Source organism: Mchenga conophoros, linkage group LG19, assembly GCF_057382185.1.
Source record: "Mchenga conophoros isolate Kocher_MC1m ecotype Shallow Benthic linkage group LG19, M_conophoros_male_GT1.1, whole genome shotgun sequence".
In the NCBI taxonomy this organism is placed as follows: domain Eukaryota; kingdom Metazoa; phylum Chordata; class Actinopteri; order Cichliformes; family Cichlidae; genus Mchenga; species Mchenga conophoros.
In genome coordinates, this window is record NC_140544.1 from 1,501,651 (window position 1) to 1,523,523 (window position 21,873).

Sequence of the window (21,873 nt, forward strand, 5' to 3'; positions counted from 1 at the left end):
CCCTGTTAGCAGGCGGCAATCTGCACGTAACATTGGTAACAAAGCTCTGTAAGAGAGGATTACCGCTCACATGGAGTGGCTGGCAAGTTATGTCGTCAATGAGCTTTGTCATTACAACACAGAATCGAAGACTGAAATACCTCAAACGGATGACTGGTCGTTTCACAGAGAATGCGTACAGTAGGAACAATAAAGTCTCGTTCAGTCTGGATTACATGTGCCTATGGGTCCACAAAGGCACATTGTGTGGCAACGTTTAGTTAATCAACTGTAACAGAAAGAGCCTTCAGGAAACTCCCATCAAACCATGAGGCCCTGTTTTGTAGAAGGAGTTTTCAATCAAATTATCCAAAAAATATTCAAACAGTAGTGGTGTTAAACACTGTTTTCATTTGGAGTGAGAGATCAGAAGACTTGTTGCTTTGAAGCAGGGACTCTATGTAGACAAAAGCCCTGCTTCTCTGTTCCATTGGTTGAAGCTATTGTTCCAGACACCGCTTTTAATTGGTGTTTTATTCTTTCAGTCCCAAAGATTTCCATTTTGTTGGGGTCCCTGAAGAAGTACCAGTGCAGGTCATTTACCTCCTTCTGTATGCCATACCATGGACCACTGAATGGGAGCATTTCTAAATCTGATGCACATATGCAGCAATCACAAACCTCAGAGAGTAACACAAGTTTGAACTGAACAGCCAATAATTTTTATGCTAAACACACAATATCAACCAAAAATCCAGAATAAACACATTATACAAAAGCTACGATATGCTTGTGATTCACTGAAATAAGTATTTGATCCTCTAATATCCATCTACAGTTCTGGGTCAACAGATTGGTTCTTAAATAGCATTTTTCCTACACCACCTGAGCACTCAATGTGCTTCATGCAACACGCTTTCTATGTGCTATTCAAACCCTGATTCATTTATCAGAGAACAACCTCGGGTTAGTATTTTGTCCAAGGATATTTGGCAGGAGACTGGAGCAGCCAGGGATCTCCAAGCTTACAGTTTGTAATGACCTGCACTACCTCCTGAGCTACAGCCACCCTGAGCTTACAGCACCTGGTGTTTCTAGGTGGAAAAAACACAAAGAAGGGAATAAGATCAGGGGCATTATCTCAGAAGCTCAGAAAATAGTGATCGATCAGCTTATGCATGCACAAAGTCAGCTAATAACTCTCCTAGCGTGGCTGAAAGGAGTGACTCTGACAACACAGATGAACTGTTGTCTGACTTGGTGAGGGTCGGGTTGTTGTCAGACAGGAAACTCTCCAACTGGAGAAAGTTGAAGCATCGCCTGTCCTGACCTCGAGTTTGAAAAACTCCAGTTTCTTCGACATTGTATTGATTTGGTCCTGCACATCAAAAACACTGATGGAGAGTCCCTGTAGTCCCAAATTCAGCTCATTTAAACAAGAAATGTTCAACGAGTATTCCAGCTGATTGAGCCACACAGTGTCTTCAAAAACACCTGGACCTCTCTGTGAAATTCAAAAAGCCTAGAAAGTTTCTCCCCTCTTTAAAGCCATCATACTTCAGTATGGAGCAGAAGCTGGACATGTTTGCTGGCCATCTTATTACAGAGCTCATGGAATAGGAAAGGCCAACCTGGTCTTTATGAAGTTTACAATTTTTACAACTGAGTGGCATCGATGAAGGAAATGGCAATGATGTGTATCCAGCTGAAGAGGGGAGGGATAGTGCCTGCATAATGATCAGTGTGGAGAAGAGAAAGACTGGCCTTGTCAAAGATTCAGCACACTCGTCCTAGCGTCATATCAACGTGATCAAAAAATGCAGCCTTCATATACACACTGAAGGGTATGGCAGTTGAGGATGAGGATTTGGGTTACATTGATGAAATACAACATGAGATCCACCTCAGTGATGATAACTATGTAACACAACAACACAGAATAATCCCACACACACAGGGCTGAACACAAAATTGGACCTGGCAATTTTGGTCCAGGTAACCCATCATGATCGCTGAAATTTTTTTTTTAACTAATTAAAAATAAATAAATATACTTCACTTTGTTTTAATTATTGATATGGTAACTTTTGTTTGCTTGTTTTTATCAGCTTGGTACAGTTGCTGTAGTTCTTAGTGTCACTGCACTGCAGCATGTGACAATTAAGTGGCTCATGGTCAATAAAGCCATTTATTCTGCTTGAATCTCTCCCTTCCTGATAACGACCCTCCATCTGTTTTCTTACCATGTCAGTTTCACCTCCCTCTGTCTCTTCCTCACTCTGTTGTTGAGACTGTGCTCGCTCCTCTCTACGGTGTCACAGCCTCCTGTGGCTGCAAAGACTTATTACTGGCTTTCTGTTTTTGCTTTATAAGATCATGTTTATGTGGAAAAGCTGCTCAGTTGCACCTGCATGCCATGAGTCTGTCTCATCTCTAAGTGCTTGGAGCCCAGCAACTCAATCTGGTTTAAAACCTATGATGCTACTGTATAAACAAGCAAAGAAAAACCAATGAAGTGACAACACTGCAAAATACTGGAGGAACACAATGTAAATGGCTTGCATTTGTATAGCGCTTTACTCAGTCACTAAGGACCCCAAAGCGCTTTACACTACATTCAGTCATTCACACACTGGTGATGGCAGCTACATTGTAGCCACAGCTGTCCTGGGGCGCACTGACAGAGGCGAGGCTGCCGGACACTGGTGCCAGCGGGCCCTCTGACCACCACCAGTAGGCAAACATGGGGTTAGTATCTTGCCCAAGGATATTTGACATGCAGCCAGGAGGCAGCCTGGGATCGAACCACCGACCTTCTGATTAGTGGCTGACCTGCTCAGCCACCTGAGCTACAGCCACCACAATGTCTTAATCTGTGATCATTTTTTGGATTTCTCTTTTTTTTTTTGCCTGTCCCATTTGGTTCTTTAGCCGTCAGAATTGTTGTCCGAAGACCAACAAGGATACCCAATGGATTTACTTTGCCAAATGGATCATTATTGCATAGAGCCTGTTCTACATCTAGCCAAGGTTCATCTAAGAGGGTACATTTTAACCATCCTGAGATTTACTGAAGAAATATTGTTGAAAATTAGGCAGATCTAATCCTCCTTTATCCTTGGTTCTTTGAAGCGTTTTTAAGCTGATACACGGGGGTTTATCTTTCCAAAGGAATTTAGAAATATACGAATCCAGAGATCTGAACCAATCTTGTGATGGTTTGTTCGGGATCATTAAAAATAAATAATTTATTTTTGGCAAGATCATCATTTTTATAGTGGCGACCCTTCCCATGAGTGATATGGGTAAAGATTTCCATCTAGTCAGATCGCCTTCTACTTTCTTTAGAAGTGGGATGTGGTTTCAAATCAAATCAAATCACTTTTATTGTCACATCACATGTGCAGGTACATTGGTACAGCACATGTGAGTGAAATTCTTGTGTGCGAGCTTCACAAGCAACAGAGTTGTGCAAAATACAATAATGTAAACAAGCAAAATACAAGAATGGCTACATCTGAAACTAATAAATATATGTACAATATATAATAGTATCTGCAAAAAAAAAAAAAAAATTTTTTGGATGTGTATACTAAATGTTTTTCTACGTGTGTGTGTGTGTGTGTGTGTGTGTGTGTGTGTGTGTGTATACACATATTTTACAAATTAAATAGAGTCAACAATAAATAAAATATATAAAAATATACAGAGTGAGACATGTGCAAAACAGTGGCATTACTGTACAGTATGGAGTGCATAATGTTGAAGTTCCAGTAGTGAAGCTGAGGTGTCTATGACGTGTTCAGCAGTCTGATGGCCTGATGGAAGAAGCTGTCTCTCAGTCTGCTGGTACGGGACCGGATGCTGCAGAACCTCCTTCCTGATGGAAGCAGTCTGAACAGTTTATGGCTGGGGTGACTGGAGTCCTTGATGATCCTCCCCGCTTTCCTCAGGCACCGCTTCCTGTAGATGTCTTGGAGGGAGGGAAGCTCACCTCCAATTATCCGTTCAGAGCACCGCACTACTCGCTGGAGAGCTTTGCAGTTGTAGGCGGTGCTGTTGCCATACCAGGTGGTGATGCATCCAGTGAGGATGCTCTCAATGGCACAGTGATAGAAGGTCCTGAGGATGCGGGGGCTCATGCCGAATCTTTTCAGTCTCCTGAGAAAGAAGAGGCGCTGCTGCGCCTTCTTCACTGTTTTGTTTGTGTGTACTGACCACGTAAGATCCTCAGCCAGGTGTACGCCAAGGAACCGGAAGCTGCTCACTCTCTCCACAGCAGCGCCGTTGATGGTGATGGGGGTGTGTACTTCTCTGCACCTCCGGAAGTCCACTATCAACTCCTTTGTCTTTGCGACGTTGAGGGTGAGATGGTTGTCTTGACACCAGTGGGTCAGGGCGCTGACCTCCTCCCTGTAAGCCGTCTCATCACCGTTGGTGATAAGACCCACCACTGTAGTGTCGTCTGCAAACTTCACAATGATGTTGGAGTTGTTAGTGGCTGTGCAGTCGTAGGTGTTTAATTTAGTTAAGTCTGAAAGCTTAGGAGAGACATTAATACCTAAATATTTAATATTTCCAGATTGTAGTGGGGCAGAAGAAGAATGATGGAAGGAGCAGTTAATTGGAAGAACTGTAGATTTTGACCAGTTAATTGAATAATCTGAAACTCTTGAAAACCAGTTTATTAGAGTAATTACCTCAGAAAGGTTGGTTTGTGAGTTTGGGAGAAAAAGCAACACATCATCTGCATAGAGACTGATTTTATGTTCTATGTTCTTACATTTTATGCCCTTAATTGTTGTAGCCTGTAAATTCTGCTGCTAGTGGTTTGATAAAAATTGCAAAAAGTGAAGGGGAGAGTGGGCATCCCTGTCTGGTGCCCCTCAGGAGACAGAAGCTGGAGGATGTTTGGTTATTTGTTCTGATACGAGCTGTTGGGGAATTGTATAATATTCTTAGCCAGTTTATGAAAGAGTTTCCAAAACCAAATTTGTGTAAAGTTGCAATTAAAAATTTCCAGTTAACTCTGTCAAACGCTTTTTCTGCATCTAGAGACAATATTGTGGTTTCAGTGTTTTTACTGTATGAGTAGTCTATTAAATTAAGTAATCTATGTGCGTTTGCTGATGAGTGTGTGGATTTCTCTTTTTCGAAACTGACTTTTAAATGCATCGAGGGTCTTGTCGCAGAGTTAGTACACAGAATGATTCTCAAAGCCAGCAGCACAGGCGGTGTAACCAGAGGTGTAGCTCATGGTGATATCAAAATACAAAACATCATTTGGTCAATCCTCGTTCTCATTCAAAGGTCCTCAGATTTGAACAGTTTACAGTCTGCAATAAAAATGTTAACAGATGCTGGAGAGCTGCGTGTGTGTGCATGCGCGTGTGCGTGCGTGTGTGTGCGCATGCATGTGTGTGCATACATGCGTGTGTGTGTGTGCGCGTGTGCATGCGTGTGTGTGTGTGAGAAGCACAATGTAACCTCCATTTGGTCTGGTGCAGTGAATATACCAGAATGCTGTTTGGTATCTGTGATGGACCTGCCACATATCAAATACTGTTGCAGGTGATTATCGGTGATCTCATTTTTCAGATCGTTCTTGTGAACCTGGATAACATTTAGTTTTTTTCAGGGACCTTTGAGCAACACTGAGAGAGGCTTGAGACTGTGTTTAAGCGACTGGCAGAATCTGGTTTCAAGGTAAAGTGTGTGGACACAACTATACAAGGTCTGCTGTTAAAAAGTGGAGGGTCCCAGGCTCTGTTAGAGACTCATTTTTAGGGTTCTGCAGCAATTAGAGGAGATTCATTCAGGGGATCTCACAGATTGCTGTTCCACTTTATGACTTTTTAACAGAAGTACAGGTGCCAAGCAAACAGGAAGACCTGGTCCACACTTAGCTGCTGTGTGGCCTCCTGAGTGTGATTTAGCTTTTGAGCAGCTGAACGACAAACTTAATTCTGCTCCCATTTTGGGTTTTGCCAGTTTCACTCAACCCTTCATAGTAAAGACAGATGCTTGTCAACATGGTTACAGCCTGTATTGTGTAAGCAGCAGGGTCACACCAAGCGGGTCATAGCTTATGCTAGCCGCAGGCTACACCAGGCTGAGAAAAATGACCACAACTACAGTAGCACAAAGTTTGAATTGCTTGCTTTAAAATGTGAAGAACCGTTCAGAGATTATTTGGGGATCAAAGTTCCTTGTGTTAACGGATAATAATCCTCTTTGCCACCTCAAAACAGCCAAGTTGGGTACAAAAAAGCAGAGGTGGGTAGTGCAACTATCAGTTTTTGATTTTAAGTAGAAAGCTTGAGCTTGATTTGATTTAAAAAAAATGGTATTATGTGTGCTGTAATTGTTAAACACAGAGTCATAATTTACATGTGATTTCGCTGACAGTTAATTGTGTTTAATTCTTTTTCAGCTGCTTAAATTTTGCAATCTTTGGACATCTTCGTGGACAAAAAATCTGTGCACATAATCTGTCATGAAATCCTCATAAAGCTATACATTTTTTCTGCTTTGTTGTTCAGAAATCACTTGATTAACTTGAGCCATTGTCAAAATGACCAAACGTTTTCAGGATTTTAACCCATTAAATCCCAGTTTAAACATTTGAAGGACTGCACAATTTCTTTACAAAAAAACCACAAAACATGAATTATTATCTATATAATCACCCCCAATGCCCCACCCTCTACTGTTTATTATAGAGAAAATAATTCCTTTTTGTGAATTTTATTAAAATAATTAATTGATAATTCCAATTTTTAAACTGGCATTTAAAGGGTTTACATGTAGAAAAGTGCTATATAGCGCTATATAAGACGCAGCCCATTTACCATATCTGGAGGCTAGCGGCGGTTAGAACTGGGCAGGTCCTCTCATCCATTGGCTCCCATCTAAGCTCTGCACTGCCTACTGGATCGGAGCCTGGACTTCTTAACCAGAGCAAGACTCTGTAGTGGGATTCTGAGTCCACAGATCGATACACTAAGGTCCAAACTGATTGGGGAAACAAGTTATCAGGCAACAGTTTAACAAGACAATGTATATGTCTTTTAACTGCTGGGGTTAGTGATGGGTATCTGCCGAGCAGCATACTAATAAACCTGGTTACAGCAGGATGATTATGTTAGTAAATGAATCAAACATTTATAGTAACAGTCATACGAACTAATATTATATTATTATTAGATGATGATGATGATGATTATACCTATTTCTACTTTCATGAAGATTACGGGGGTTGTAAGTTATATCAAATGAATGATATATAACACATTTATGAAGTTTTTTTTGTAATAGCTCCACCCACTGCCCCAGATCTGAAATGTCACATATGCGTCACATTGGGCATACAAGGTACATTTGTTCTATATTTATAAAGTAATTCTGTAAACACTTTCTTGCTTTTAAAAACAGAATTTCCTTTTTATTTTCAAATTCTTAACATGGATAATGATGGTAACACTTCTTGGTTTACTTCAACAAGCTTCTTGGAAAAAAAAATTAAATAAATCAGCCCAATGTTGGAGGTACAATTGAAAATGTCACTGAAAAAACATTAACATTAGAGAGGTGTAATGAACTAAAAACATGAGCATATAAAAACATTGTGCCAAAATAGAAAAGAATGTTACATAAAGTCAATAACTTGCTCAAATGGCTTTTTTTCATTGCAGTTGTTAGAAGTTTACCTTTGGTAATGGTAACTTTTGAAGCAATTTCTTTCCTCTGTGAAACAAAGACGTGCATCACATTTTTCACAGAGGGTGGTAGTTGCATTCACCTTGCAATTTTTGCACCGACCTCGCTTTTCACATTTTACAGGCCAATGTGCAACCTCATCAGTCCGGACATCCTCTGGAACTCCAACACGAACTCTCTTGGGTGGTGGAGATGGTGATGAGATGTTCTGTGATGGGCGCCCCCTGTGTGATTTCCAAAGGATCAGGCTTGTGGCAACTTCTGCCTGGAAGCTTCTTTGTTTCAGTGGCTTTTGGACACCAAGTAGCTTGCAGTCACAACGGTAAATCAACCATGCGTTGACAACACCAAGCATGATGGCTTGCCAGAACAGGTAGAGATACCACCTCCGTGACTTCATGTGGTACTTGTACCTTGCAATGCAGGCGTCAAGCAGGTCAATACCCCCCATGAATGTGTTGTACTCCTTCACAATGTGTGGCCTTTTAACCTCAACAAATGCCTTGCCCGATTTGCTCCAGCGACGGACTGTATCTTGAGGCTCAGTTGCACAATCCGATTATTAAGTGATGACGTGACGAATCCTACTTCTGGGTCTAAAGTAGTCTGCGTTTAATATGGCTTTTGTGTTGTTAACATGTTTAATGTTTTGCATTTTCTTCTATTTAATCTCAAAAAGCTCCTAAAACAGTCAGTGATCACTGTTGACCTCCCTCGGCTTTTATTACCGCTAATCATTTATTTAAGCTCAGTTTTTAAAACCTTAGGATGTAACTACAGCCCAGCCCATGCAGCAGTATATGAATGACTAACCTCGTATTGTGGATGGATTATCTCAGTTGTTCTCCTGGCTGAAGTTTGGTCCTTTTACAGCATCCTGCCATGCGATTACATTTGTTCCTGACCACCGAGAACACTCACATTAACTTTTATCGAGTGGGAAAAAAAGTTAGCTTGTTTATATTATGCTAACATAGCTGTGTCGCTAGCGGTAGGGTTGCCAACTCCCTGAAAAATAAATAAGGGACACCTCGTGGCCAGGGCCGGGCGACCCAATTGTCTTCACCCTTCCCAGTGTGGTGAATTTTCTAGCTCTTTTTTTGTGTGTGAAATTATTTTTTTAACCATTTGACTTGAATTTGATTTAAGTAGATGTGTATTCTTTGTGATATGAACACATGTGAAACAAATGATCATTTAGCCATTTATTTTTAGCTCACAATGACAACATTAACACAATAAAACAGGTCTCTTTCTTAAACAGAAGCCTGTCATGCTTAACTTTTGAGAATATAAGTAAATCTTTCTTTAAAAGAACTCTGTCCTGCTTAACTTAAAATAATAGAAAACAATAGAAAGAAAAACATTCTTGTAACAGTGCACATTTAGTGCATTTAGTACAATTGGCTTCAGCTGAGGTATTATTTCAGCTTTTCTAATGCTAATCAGCTGCTCCTGTTTGTAAACCCACTTGCTCCCATGATTACGCATCTTAACTCATCATCATTATTCATCTATGTATTACTTTTATGTATTAGTCATCTATTTGTTGTAATCATCTATTCTTGCAGTTGTTTATTACACAAAATAAATTATATTATCACACTTCTGGCCACATAGCGCTGATATTCACTGCACATGCCCATATTAACGTTTTCCAGCCAGGTGTTTTCCTTTTCCCATTCTTCCCTTTCTCTAAGGGGAACAAACATTGCTGCTCTAATGCTGGGCTCACACTGTGCGGTTTTAGGCCCATTTTGAGCCGATTTTTGAGTGATCGGACCGATTTTGGCCTTCATCGTGCATCGTGTAGTATACGTGGGGTAACGAGAAGTGATTAACACCTCACGACCAGCTCCCGATCATCAATCGCTCGTGAGCCGCTCACACTGCTCGCGCGCAAACACGTAAACGCCGTGAAAAAGACGGAGCAGCACGGCTGTGCAGCGTGTGATCTGGACACAAGCGACGGAGGCACAACTTGTAGAACTTTGGAAAGCTCATCCGAGCCTTTTCGATGTGGCATCACAAAATTATCACGACCACAACAACCGTGAAAACAGTTGGATTTACATCGCTGCTCAATCACAGCTGCCCGATCAATGTTTTTCATTAGCAATTTAGCAAAGTTGATGGTGGTGGTGTGCGTGTCTGTGTGAGTGTAAGACGGAGAGAGAGAGAGTGACAGATTTTCTGTTATAACCTTCATGTTATGGAGGCACAGTGTGAGCACTCAGGTCGCATCAGAGCATCGGGCGGTATAGTGTGAGACCTGCATCGTGACCTACCAACTTCTAACCCCTGCGAGTCAATCGTGCAGTTTGAGCAGGAGCTGAATAACGTGACTGAAAAAAATCGCACAGTGTCTGCCCAGCTTTAGGTGTACTGTCGTCCGAGACTTGCACCGCAGTGTCTGCGTTTGTTTCCCTGTTGGCCATGCTTCTTGTTGTGGTCATTTGTTGTCTTCCGGTATTTTCTCCGTAAGCGACCTTTCCTCGACCAATGAGATGAGTGGTAATCTGAATTGTCATACTCGTAAGTGTGCTGTCAGCTCATTGGTCACAAAGCAGGAGAGGGGCTGGGAATTATGTTTTCAAACAAAGCGTTAATTCCATAAACATTTATAGACTACTTTTGATTCTCACTGTATTACGGGACAAAGTGCGTCCCTTATTAGCTCAATACGGGACGTGTACTTTTGTTTCTAAATACGGGACGATTCCGTATTTTAAGGGACGGTTGGCAACCCTAGCTAGCGGTCACGTAGCACATCATTATATACCAGCTAGCCCAACTTCAGTAACCCTACAAACGTCACTGCTGTTTAGTTTTCTGTCTTCATTTATGTTGGAAGTGATAACAGAGCTGTACGTTTTAATTTGTTTCCAAAACCCCGCAGTCAGGACATGCTATATTGTATTTAGATAGAAGCTAGCGAGCTAACTTCCTGCTAACTTCTAACTCCGTTAAATGTCATAAATTCCGTTTTCATGGATGCCTGGATGTTAAACGTCATAGTTACACCTGGTAGAGCAGAACGCTGATCATTTTATTAAAGATGAAAGACTTAAGACAGTGTTTTAACTCTCAGTAATGCCACAGTGATCGTTTGATATATGGACCTGCAGCGGAGTTTAGACCCAGACACGGCTAGTGACGTCAGACTGAACAATCGGATAGGATGAGATGAGGGTAACAGATTTGTTGTCATACCACTTCACAATAACCATGCTCTCCTCCTTATTCACCCTGGCATCAACAGATCCTCTGCCTCTCTGGGCAAGACTTTTTTCATCTTCAAGCTGATAACCTGCTATGCGATTTCCACGAAGTGTTCCTACAAAGTAGATCTGTCGTTGAAGAAGTGTGAGCACAAGTGGGGCTGAGGAGAAGAAGTTATCAGCAAAAACTTTGTAGTTTTGCTCAGCTGGCAGAGTTTCACACAACTTCACCACAACATCTCCTCCAATCCCAAGTAAAGTCTTCTTCCCAGTACCACCTTGATAAACAACAAAATCATGGAGCATACCAGAGGATGAGCACCAGGCCCAGATTTTCAACCCCCAGGGTTGGGGCTTTCCCTTCACATACGGCCTTATTGGGCTGTGTGTCCCCTTGAAGGGTACCATTTGCTCATCAACAGAGTGAATCACTGGATTCACTTGATTCATCACTCTCCACGTCTTTGTGGGGGATGTAATTAGGGTCTTCAGAATCTTCATCTGAGCTACTTTCACATCCCTCATACTCACTGTCCTCTGCAGTGATAAACTCCAGCGGATCTTGAACACTATATTTTTTCTTTTTATCCATTCTACAAAAGACTGAAAATGACAAAAAATTGGGGGTAACTGAAAAACGCCTCAACAAAGCTAAAGTAAAGTTCCATCACAAATTTAGGTATTTTAATAAATTAGTTATGCTTGAATTTAGTTAAATATGACTGAGAATTAACAACAAAGAATACATTTACTTAAAATAACTGAATGAGCTAAACTGACTAAGCTAATGATCAGCTTTTGTCTTTTTGTGACAAATATGTCACATCAGTTTTTTAAAGAAAATTTGGAGTTTAATGCCCGATGTGACATATTTGTCACAGCGATATTTAACAAACTGATTCTAGATCAAATTGTTTCAGAAATATTACCAAACTAGGTTACAAGTGACCTATGACATCTTATCTAAAGTTTAGAATTGCTGAATGAGTAAAAGCTTACCTTTGCAAAAAGAATAGAAAGTTTTTAAAATTAGCATAGTGATCTCATTAGCTAACCAGGTGGACCAAGACTTTGAAAATGGTGTCTTGAACACCCAGAGTGCCTCACTTGTCAGATGACTGAACTAGTTTGTGCAGTAGATGTTAAACCATTATAAATAGTTTTTCTCTAAGTGTAAAGGGGCGGTGACACCAGTGTCACTGTGGGTCCTTAAGGGTTAATAACATTATTAATATATTTCATTACTACAGATGTCCTTCTGAAAGTGCAGCAAGCCCCAAAAGTGTTACGAAGGGATATAATATGATCCACAAGCATAAACTACGATGTACAGATGTATACAATGATTTGTGCGTAACGTTTGAGGACTAACAAATGCATACACCAATGCAGACACAAATACAAAGCAATCTGACCACACGTAAAACTATTTTACAAATGTGTACATCCAAACCTGATAAAGATTGTGATTATTTACAGAAAATATTATAAAGTTCAGCTTCACAAATCATATTGTCTTTCAAAAACTGTTTTTACATACAAATGTCTAAGACTACATGGAATATTCCTCTCGTTCACTACACAACCTTAGATACGTGTGTGGTCTATGGCTGATATAGACCACATCACATGCCCACATGGGCTTTTGAGACAAATTTCACAGTGCCAGCTTCAAACAGATCCATGTCCACGTCCATGTGTAAATACAGAGGAATACAGAAGAAGCCCATATGTCCCAGTTTTATTTGTGACCCCAGCAGATAGCTGACTCTGGATCTGCCAGAGGTTTCTTCCTGTTAAAAGGGAGCTTTTCTTTGTGTTGCCAACTTTTTGTTGTTAGTTTTTATTTGAATGACATATATGCCTTGCAGTTAACAGGTCCGTGAGGCAACTGATGTTGAGAGTTGGCTTTTGAATATAGTCTGCTGTTTAGTTTAGATAGATTGGGATTTGAGGGGCAGATACATTAATCAACTACGATCAGTGTTATATTATGGATCTGTAGTATATGATTCAGCAGCAAACACAAGTCTGTTAAAGTTAAGCTTCCCCATCTTCCCCACAATGCGTTGTGCAGTGTCTTTACCTGACAATATAAAGGCCTGTTAAGTTGTGATTTGGTGCTCTATAAATCACATTTTTTGAGAATGTCTGAATGTCATATGTTTAACCAGATGTTTTGCCAACAGTTCACAATAATTTTTCAGTCATATTTTAATGCCCCCTGTTAACAGTGGTAAGAAATCTCTTTACCTTGATTATATGGTTGGAGTACCCCAAGGATCCTTACTTGAACCACTTTTATTTTCTTTATAATGATTTACCAAATGTTTGTCAGAACATTATGTTAAATTTGGACCACAACATTCAAAATATTAAATGTAAATATTAAATTTAAAAAACTGTCACTCTGCTCATGCCTGTTTATTTATCTATTCTTCTGTTATTAATTGTTATTAATATTTTATGAATAGTTTTTTTTTAAATTCAGAGATATATGGTCATCACAGCCACTACAAACACATGCTTAATCAAACAGGATGCCGGACATTAAACAGAATATAAGGTGTTCTAAATGAGCTCCAGCTGGTGGCGGTAATGCACCAGTTCAACTGTGTGCCAACGGCCAGTTAACAGCACGAAGAAGAAGACGACGAAGAAGAGCTGCTCTGTTGCCGAGAAGAAACCAACGCATTTCGTAGCCATCATTCGTCAACATGCCTGGAGTTCTAGGAGTGATTGCCCGCCGTGCTGCTCCTGTCCTGAGGGGACACGTCGTGGCTCAGAGAGCCAGCATCTACACTAGACCAGCGAAGGACAAGATCGGCTCCTTTGTAAGTCTGATCTATCGGCGAACTACATTTGATATGTCGCGCTTAAATGTGTTAGCAGCTATGGTTTGTCCTTGGCTGACGAGGTCACTGTCTGTGCAGCGGTCGGAGCTTAATGTATTTTTTGTTCTGACTGTAAGTGTTTTTTTTTTAAATATAATAAACTAATCTGAGTCTCTATAATGTTAGAGACTCCAGGGTGTAACGTTCCCGCGTTACATGGGGGGCTTTGGCGTCGCGCTTTGACGTGCTGTAGGCCGGTCGTGCGCCTCAATTTATGTAACCTTGCGCGGATCTCGTGGGAGGCGCGGCCGGTTTTAAGGTGTCGTTTCTGTCAGTTTAAGCAAGTGTGTAGAAGATCGGAGACTATCATATCGTATAGAGGGAGGTCTTACAACCTCCCTCTATACAAGCTTGAGACTCGTTTTCTTTTCAAGAAACTTTGAAGTAAACTTTCATCTTTTTTAAATCTTTCTGCTCACTCCAACTTGCGACGAGGCTGTTTTTATGTTCGCCGCCGAAAATTATATCAACTGCTGGCCCCAGTATACCCGAAGTAATGGGGCCATTAAGGCCGTTGTAGTAGTCGTTTCACTTATCGCAGCAACCTTGCTATACCTGCCATTAAGGCGCAGGAAACCACTGCAGTATCCTCCTGAACGATAGGTGTCGCTGGACGATCTGATGTGTTAGTGTTGTTCCCTTGTCATCATAAATAATGTTGTTCCAGGTTCAACATTGTAAGTGACCAATCACTTGCAATGTGAAAACAAAAAAACAAACGCCTTCAAAAAATCTACTTCACTTGCGAGAAGAGAAACCGCCTCTGTAAGGACAATATGTATAATGCTTACCGTTTACTAAAGAAAAGTATCCTGAAATTCAAAGAATTCAAGTTCCTGGATCGGCGGACAGAAGCGGTTTCTATTCTCGCAAGTGAAGTAGATTTTTCAAAGGCACAAAAGGGGGACGTCACAACAATGTGATTGGTCACTTGCAATGTTGAACCTGGAACAACATTTATTATGATGATGAGGATATCAGATCATCCAGGTGTTGCTACCCAGACAATATCGCCACATAAGCACTGATATAGGAGGAGATGAAACCAAGACTTTCAGTGGTTTTTTGCAATGTTTCACAATCTGAAGTTTTCAAACTGCTGAAACATCTTCCTCTGTTCATCTGTATGTCAGAGCTTCTGAGCTGAATTAGCATAAAGCCTCTGGGGTCAAGGGTTTTGACTACTTTTGATTTTACCTTTTATCTTTCACTTTTAAAAACTGTTGACTTTTCCTTGTTTGGTATCATTATTTTCGGTACAACTGCATGTCTGAATTTACCTGCAGGATGCCAGCCCTCGAGGACTGTAGTTGCTCACCCCCGTTTTAGAGTAAAACACATCGATGAAATTTTTTACAGTCAACGACATTGATTATGGCAATGAATCGTTGCAGCCCTAGTGTCTGGTTTCAATCCGATCTTTAAGTCTGACGTTATTAGCTGTTTCTGGGTCCAAACTCCACTTCAGGTCCCAAAGTCAAACGAGCACTGCGGCGTCACTAAGAGTTAAAAACTGTCTAAATTCTTTCATCTGTAATAAAATGATCAGCGTTGCTGCTTTACCGGGTGTAACAATTAAATTTAACATCGAGGCATCCATGAAAACAGAATTTATTAAATTTATCAGAGTTAGAAGTTAGCAGGAAGTTAGCTCGCTAGTTTCCACCTAAACATGATATAGCATGTTCTGACTGAGAGATTTGAGAGAATTCAAACGTACAGCTCTGCTATCACTTCCAACATAAATGAAGACAGGAGTGATGTTTGCAGGGTTACTGAAGTTTGCTAGCTGGTATATAATGATGTGCTATGTGATCGCTAGCGACACAGCTATGTTAGCATAATATAAATACATTAACACAGTGAAGCTGGAGGATACACGCTATGCTATGAGTGCTATGAGATGCCATGTTGAATTTCTAGCGACCAGTATGAGAATGATAACACCAAATTTAACAAACCTGCTCCCCAATCACACCTCAGAACTTGTAACGCCAATGAGTCACATGACAAAGGGGAGGGAACATGGCTAAATAGGGGCAATTTGGACATTCTCCCTTAGGGGTATACTCACTTTTGTTGCCAGCAATTAAGACATTAATGGCTGTGTGATGAGTAATTTTGAGGGACATCAAATTTACAGTGTTATACAAGCTGTACACTGATTACTTTACATTCTATCAAAGCTCATATCTTCAGTGGTGTCCCATGATAAGATTTAATCAAATATCTACAAAAATGTGAGGAGTGTACTCACTTTTGTGAGATGCTGTACAACTCCATAAGGCCCTAGTCCTTCTCAACTCTGACTGCAGCTATCGATTACTTTAGTGTTTGAGTAATCTATTGGTTATTCCATGGATTAATTGAGTAATGGGATAGGAAATACTTTTTTACTTGTGACGTGAGCAAAGAAAAAGAAAATTCAAATTAGAAAAGAAACAGGTCTTCCAGAATGAACTGCTCATTGGTTTCCATTATAGAAATTGCAGTGTTGAAACATTTAACTGCATACTACATTTGTCAGAAAAACAACTCTTTGAGTGTATGTGCTGCAGTGAAATTACTTTTTTTTTTTTTTTAATAAAGAAAATATTTTCCTAAATGCAAAAATATGTAAACATTCAAAGTCAAATAAAATGAGATGTATACAAAATTGAGACATTGGCATGCTACAGGGCTGTGTGTGAAGCATCAATGAATTTGAGGTTTGTTTGTTTTTTCTATAGTTGAATTATTTGAGTTACTCAATGAATTGTTGCAGTACCCCCCCCCCCCCCCCCTTAAAAGAAAAAGAAGAAGAAAATCTCTTGTGATAGTGCGGGTTCACAGCTGACAATGTGCCCTCTCTTTCACCTTCCGATGTCCAGGAAACTGCTGTTGGACTGGGTATGTTCTCCCTGACCATCCTGGGACCATCGGGGTGGATCCTGGCTCATCTGGAGGACTACAAGAAGAAAGAGTAGCATGGCCATTTTAAGAGTTTACTTGGCATGTTCAGTGTCCGTGTTCAGTGACAGCTTGGGACCATCACTTTTATTCTAACTGCAGAGACGCTTATGGAACAAGTTTTACCGTTTAACTCTTCTACCTCTCTGACAGTTCCACTCCACAACTTCCCCCAAGATTGTCTCTGATGCGTTGAGTTCATGGATATCTGTTGGCATTCCTCACAAGAAGTATGTTACAGAATTAAATTATAAATGACAGTTACTGTTTCTGTGTATTTGTTTGTTTTTGATGAAGGTTTTACATTAACTTAAAAAAAAGGAAAATATATATAAGACTAGTGTATATTTTTACAGGGGCAGTGGTAGGTAGAGTGGTGGCCCCATGATCGGACGGTCGGGGGTTCGATTCCCCTGAACAGCTACCCTGAGGTACCCCTGAGCAAGGTACCGTCCCTACACACTGCTCCCCGGGCGCCCAGTGGCTGCCCACTGCCTCACTGAGTGAATGGGTTAAATGCAGAGAGGGATTTTCCCCACGGGGACCAATAAAGTACACTTTCTTCTTCTTTTGTGAGTGGGATGTTTCCCACCTACTCTGGGGGTAAAAAGAAATCCCGTCACGAAATCTTAAAAAACAAAGGTATAAAGAGTGCTTCAGTTTTACTACACCTTAAACATGAGCAATGACAGGTTTGTGAAAGAACTTTTACCCAACCTTAATTTATCCCAAATACTTGTATAAAAACTCCTTACACTGATCAATTCTATCATGCTGTATAATACTTCATGATTACAGGTTTTATTAGAGTGGAATCTTTTAAGTTTTAGTGGCTTCTAAAGAGAAGTCAACAGATGTTTCCTCGGGTTATTTGAGTTGCAGAACTGATCAGTGGTTAGTCCAAGTTTCATTTTAGCACGAACATGTTTTACCAGGAAAAAACACTTTAGAAGTCTGCAAGAAGTTTGTTCTGTAACATGGTTATCAGTCAGATGGGATATATAGTTGGGGAAAAGCTTTATTTGATCTCCTGCTGAATTTGTAGGCTTGCTTACTTAAAAAGAAATGAACAGTTGATCATTTTTATAGTTGTGATTTAGTGGAAAGAAAATGTCAACCAAAAATCCAGAAAAACACTCAAAAAGTATCCACTGATTTGTGTATCATCAAATGAAATGACTATTTAATTCCCCAACAACCCCGTCAGAGTTCTGGCTCGCAGTGATGGGCACACAGACCATAATCAATTACAGATGTTCCTGATCGCGACTAATTATTATGAAGCACACCACTCCACAGAATCAATTTCTTCCATTCCACACGCCTCTGTGTGTCCAACGATGTAATTAATATGCGACACGAAAGCTCCAACCGAGGTGGACGTTGAAGCAAGAAAATACCTGCTGCTCGGTCTGTTGGCCATGTACTGTGAAGTCTTGGATGAAAACCTCCTTTCCTCAGCCAGAAGACTGAAGCTGGATCTTCCAGCATGACGATGAATCAAATTATAGTGCCAAGGCAACAAAGGAGAAGCACTTTAAGGTAATGGAGCGGTCAAGCCAGTCTCTGAAACACATAAAGGCTAATATACACCGAGCCCTGCTAGAAATGACACTATGTCAAGCTTAGATTTTTAAAAACATGTTCAGCACCATCTTCTGTCAGTACAGCACGTCACATCATGTGGTTGGTTGTGGTAATAGATTTATGTTGGCAAACTAGTGATAGGATCGATAACTAACAAGACTACAATCAGTTTAAGGGGATCACATTCGTGGTGCACCTGACTGCAACGGTGAGTTTCATGTTAAGAAAACCAGGATATCCTGCCCACTGTCTGTTTAAATGGTACATGTAGCACTTTTGTATTCTCCCAGAGCACTAAAAGTATTTTACACAACATGCCACAGTCACTTTCTTCAGCTTACTATCTAACATTCACACTCTGATGGATGCATCGGAGAGCAACTTGGGGTTAGCATCTTGCCCAAAGATCTTTGGTACACAGACTGGGGGAGCCAGGGATCGAACCGCCAACCTTCTGATCAGTAGATGACCAGCTTGACCTCCTGAGTGGCTGTTAGTTGTTTGGCTAGTTGGACTCAAACAGGAAAATCCAACTGTTAGTTGTAATGTTGGGGTTTGTAAAGCACTTTATAAATGAGGACTGTGTAGAAGAGACGCTTTACACGTGTAGCGTTTCATGTCCTCTTTAACCTTAAAAAAAGCTGTGGAGGGGGAGGAGTTTGCCAAAATGCCTCCTGAGATCTGTGCAAACCTGGTGATCAACAACAAGATCACAAACATCTTACCACTGTTCTCGCTAACAACCTGTCTGCGCCAAGTACTAAGTTATGTTTTGTGATTAAAACACTTAATTCACTCAATGACATATGAATCAGTTTATAACTTGTGTTTTTTGTGAGTGTGTGATTTTTAGTTGATATAATTTCTCTCTCCATTAAAATGAAACTCCCTTCAAAATGAGAGATTCTTCATTAATTAGTGTGTGCTCTGTATGCACTCACATAAAAGAGGGCATTTGATGCACCATTTAACTCTTCAGCACAAAGTGGATTGTGTTCTGAGTACTAACAGACTTTGCTATTAAGCCAAAAGCATAAAAAATAACAGCAAAATGCAACACAGTATCCCAGTATTTGTGTGTGTGTGTGTGTGTGTGTGTGTGTGTGTGTGTGTGTGTGTGTGTCCAAACCTTAGGATTGCACATGTCTCAACTCTGTATATTTTTATATATTTTATTTATTGTTTACTCTATTTAATTTGTAAAATATGTGTACACACACACACACACACACACACACACACGTAGAAAAATATTTAGTATACACATCCAGAAACGCATACTATTATATATTGTACATATATTTATTAGTCTCAGATGTAGGCATTCTTGTATTTTGCTTGTTTACATTATTGTATTTTGCACAACTCTGTTGCTTGTGAAGCTCGCACACAAGAATTTCACTCACATGTGCTGTACCAATGTACCTGCACATGTGATGTGACAATAAAAGTGATTTGATTTGATTTGACCTTTGACTGTACTGTACGTGGTTGTGGACAGATGGCTACAAAATCTCCATGTACACAAACTAACTATAAAACCACATTACATTCACTTTTTACTCTTCAAAAGAAAGCAATTCGAATCATCCACAATGCAGGTTATAGGGAACATACAAACTCACTATTTTTGCAGTCTGAAATATTGAAAATTGACGATATAGTGAAATTCCAAACAGCACAAATTCTATTCAAAGCAAAAAATAAAGAACTGCCAGGTAATATTCAGAGTATGTTTTTTTTGAAAGAAGGAAGTTATAATTTAAGGGGTTTTTGTAACTTCAAAACAATGAAGGTACGTACTACAAGAAAAGGCTTTTGTGTTTCTGTTCAAGGAGTGAAACTATGGAACAAACTGAATATGGAATTAAAGCAATGTCCAAACATAAAACTGTTCAAAAAGAGTTATAAAAATATGATCTTCTCGATCTATAAAGAAAAGGAAAATATTTAAATTAAGTGAATGTCTCTATTTAAAAACAAACAAACAAAAAATTCATGATGTGATATTATAGTATATAGTATATCAGAAATCTGTTCACTATTTTTATTACAAATTATATCAGTAAGGAAGCTGACTAAATATTCACTGATAATTTATGGGACAGGGGTGGGATTAAATAAGTGTATACTTCTTCCCACTCCCTTTCAACATGTAAATTAATCAGAATGTTTTTTGTATGTAATTTGTATAGTATATTTTTTTTCTCTCATTTCTTTTCTAAATGTACTTGTATATTGTTCACATGTTGAAATAAATTACCAATCAATCAATCAATCAAACTTTACTGTATCCCATTTATGTAAATCTAAATTTGGTCTCACGTTTTGCGGAAGCCAATGTGCTCAGCCATTCACTCTGCTTGATGTCAGCACTGGATGCTACCATTTAAATGTGAAATCAATTAGTGCAGAGGTGTCAAACTCAAATACACAGTGGGCCAAAATTCAAAACTGGAACAAGGTCGCGGGCTAAAGTTAATATTTATTGAAAAAAAAATCTTCCTCCAGATATAAGAATGAATCTCTTCTTATGGACTCAAACAAGTTTTGCGGAAAAACTGAATATGGAACAAGCAAAGCTTAATACTAAACAATATATATATTAGCTGTATAATACCAGTAGGCCAGCTCTGATAGTCATTTGGTATGGCTTCGCGGGCCAAATGTAACTAGGCTGCGGGCCAAATTTGGCCCGCGGGCCAGAGTTTGACACCTATGAATTAGTGGAACCACAAGTTGTCTTTTCTTCTCATTGTTTCTGTTGAGTGTAGTAGTTTCCACATTCAATGTCTCCTATGTTTGATGCTGGGAGAGGGAACAAACCCTCTGGGTTGGGGGTTGTGTAAGTCCAAGCAGGTCTTAAAATCTGCCAAATGGCAGATTGTGAAAGTTGTTCTTATTCTTTCTATGGAGAATTATTTCTTAGCTTTATTGTAATCAATAAAGATATAGTAAAAGAATTCTTGAAAACAAACTTTCTTACTGGAAAGCCTAATGAGTACTTCCAGGTGATGTTAAAGAATTACCTCGAGCTAACATAATGGTCACACAACAGTGAAAAAACTCCAACCACGTGGGGCCCGTGTAAATGTGGAGGATTGCATCAGAACAGTTATTAGTGTCAGATTTTTGGCAAATGAAAACTTCAGATCATCAACAATAAATGGTAAATGGCTTGTATTTGTATAATGCTTTACTCAGTCCCTAAGGACCCCAAAAGCGCTTTACACTACATCCAGTCATCCACACATTCACACACTGGTGATGGCAGCTACACTGTAGCCACAGCTGCCCTGGGGCGCACTGACAACGTGATGTTGGATTTTTGAGGCGCAGGTAAACACGGACTGTCACCAGTGCTGTTGACCAGCAGGGTAGGAGATCCACTGAGGCAACGCCTGAGAAGTCAAAGGAAGAAGATGGTGTTGAGAAAAGACTGCCAGCATTATTCAGTGTAAGAAGAATATTCACGTTTGTAACACTGCTGCTAGTGTTTCGATGTAACATGTTTTGGTCCACGC

General features: G+C 40.0%; 1 protein-coding gene across 1 annotated transcript; it reads left to right on the plus strand.

The window, feature by feature from the left end:
• Positions 1-13,541: 13,541 nt before the first annotated feature.
• On the plus strand, positions 13,542-17,022 carry cox8a (cytochrome c oxidase subunit 8A). Its single transcript, XM_085257704.1, has 2 exons — positions 13,542-13,753; positions 16,684-17,022. The coding sequence occupies exons 1-2, from the start codon at positions 13,637-13,639 to the stop codon at positions 16,777-16,779; spliced, it is 213 nt and encodes a 70-aa protein (XP_085113830.1). The 5' UTR covers positions 13,542-13,636; the 3' UTR covers positions 16,780-17,022.
• The last annotated feature ends 4,851 nt before the right edge of the window (positions 17,023-21,873 follow it).

What these genes read in the sequence shown, in the direction of transcription:
- cox8a (XM_085257704.1), top strand. Translation starts at nt 13,637, where the DNA reads ATGCCTGGAGTTCTAGGAGTGATTGCCCGCCGTGCTGCTCCTGTCCTG. An exon ending in AGGACAAGATCGGCTCCTTT is followed by an intron (nt 13,754 to 16,683) that starts GTAAGTCTGATC and finishes TCCGATGTCCAG; the next exon opens with GAAACTGCTGTTGGACTGGG.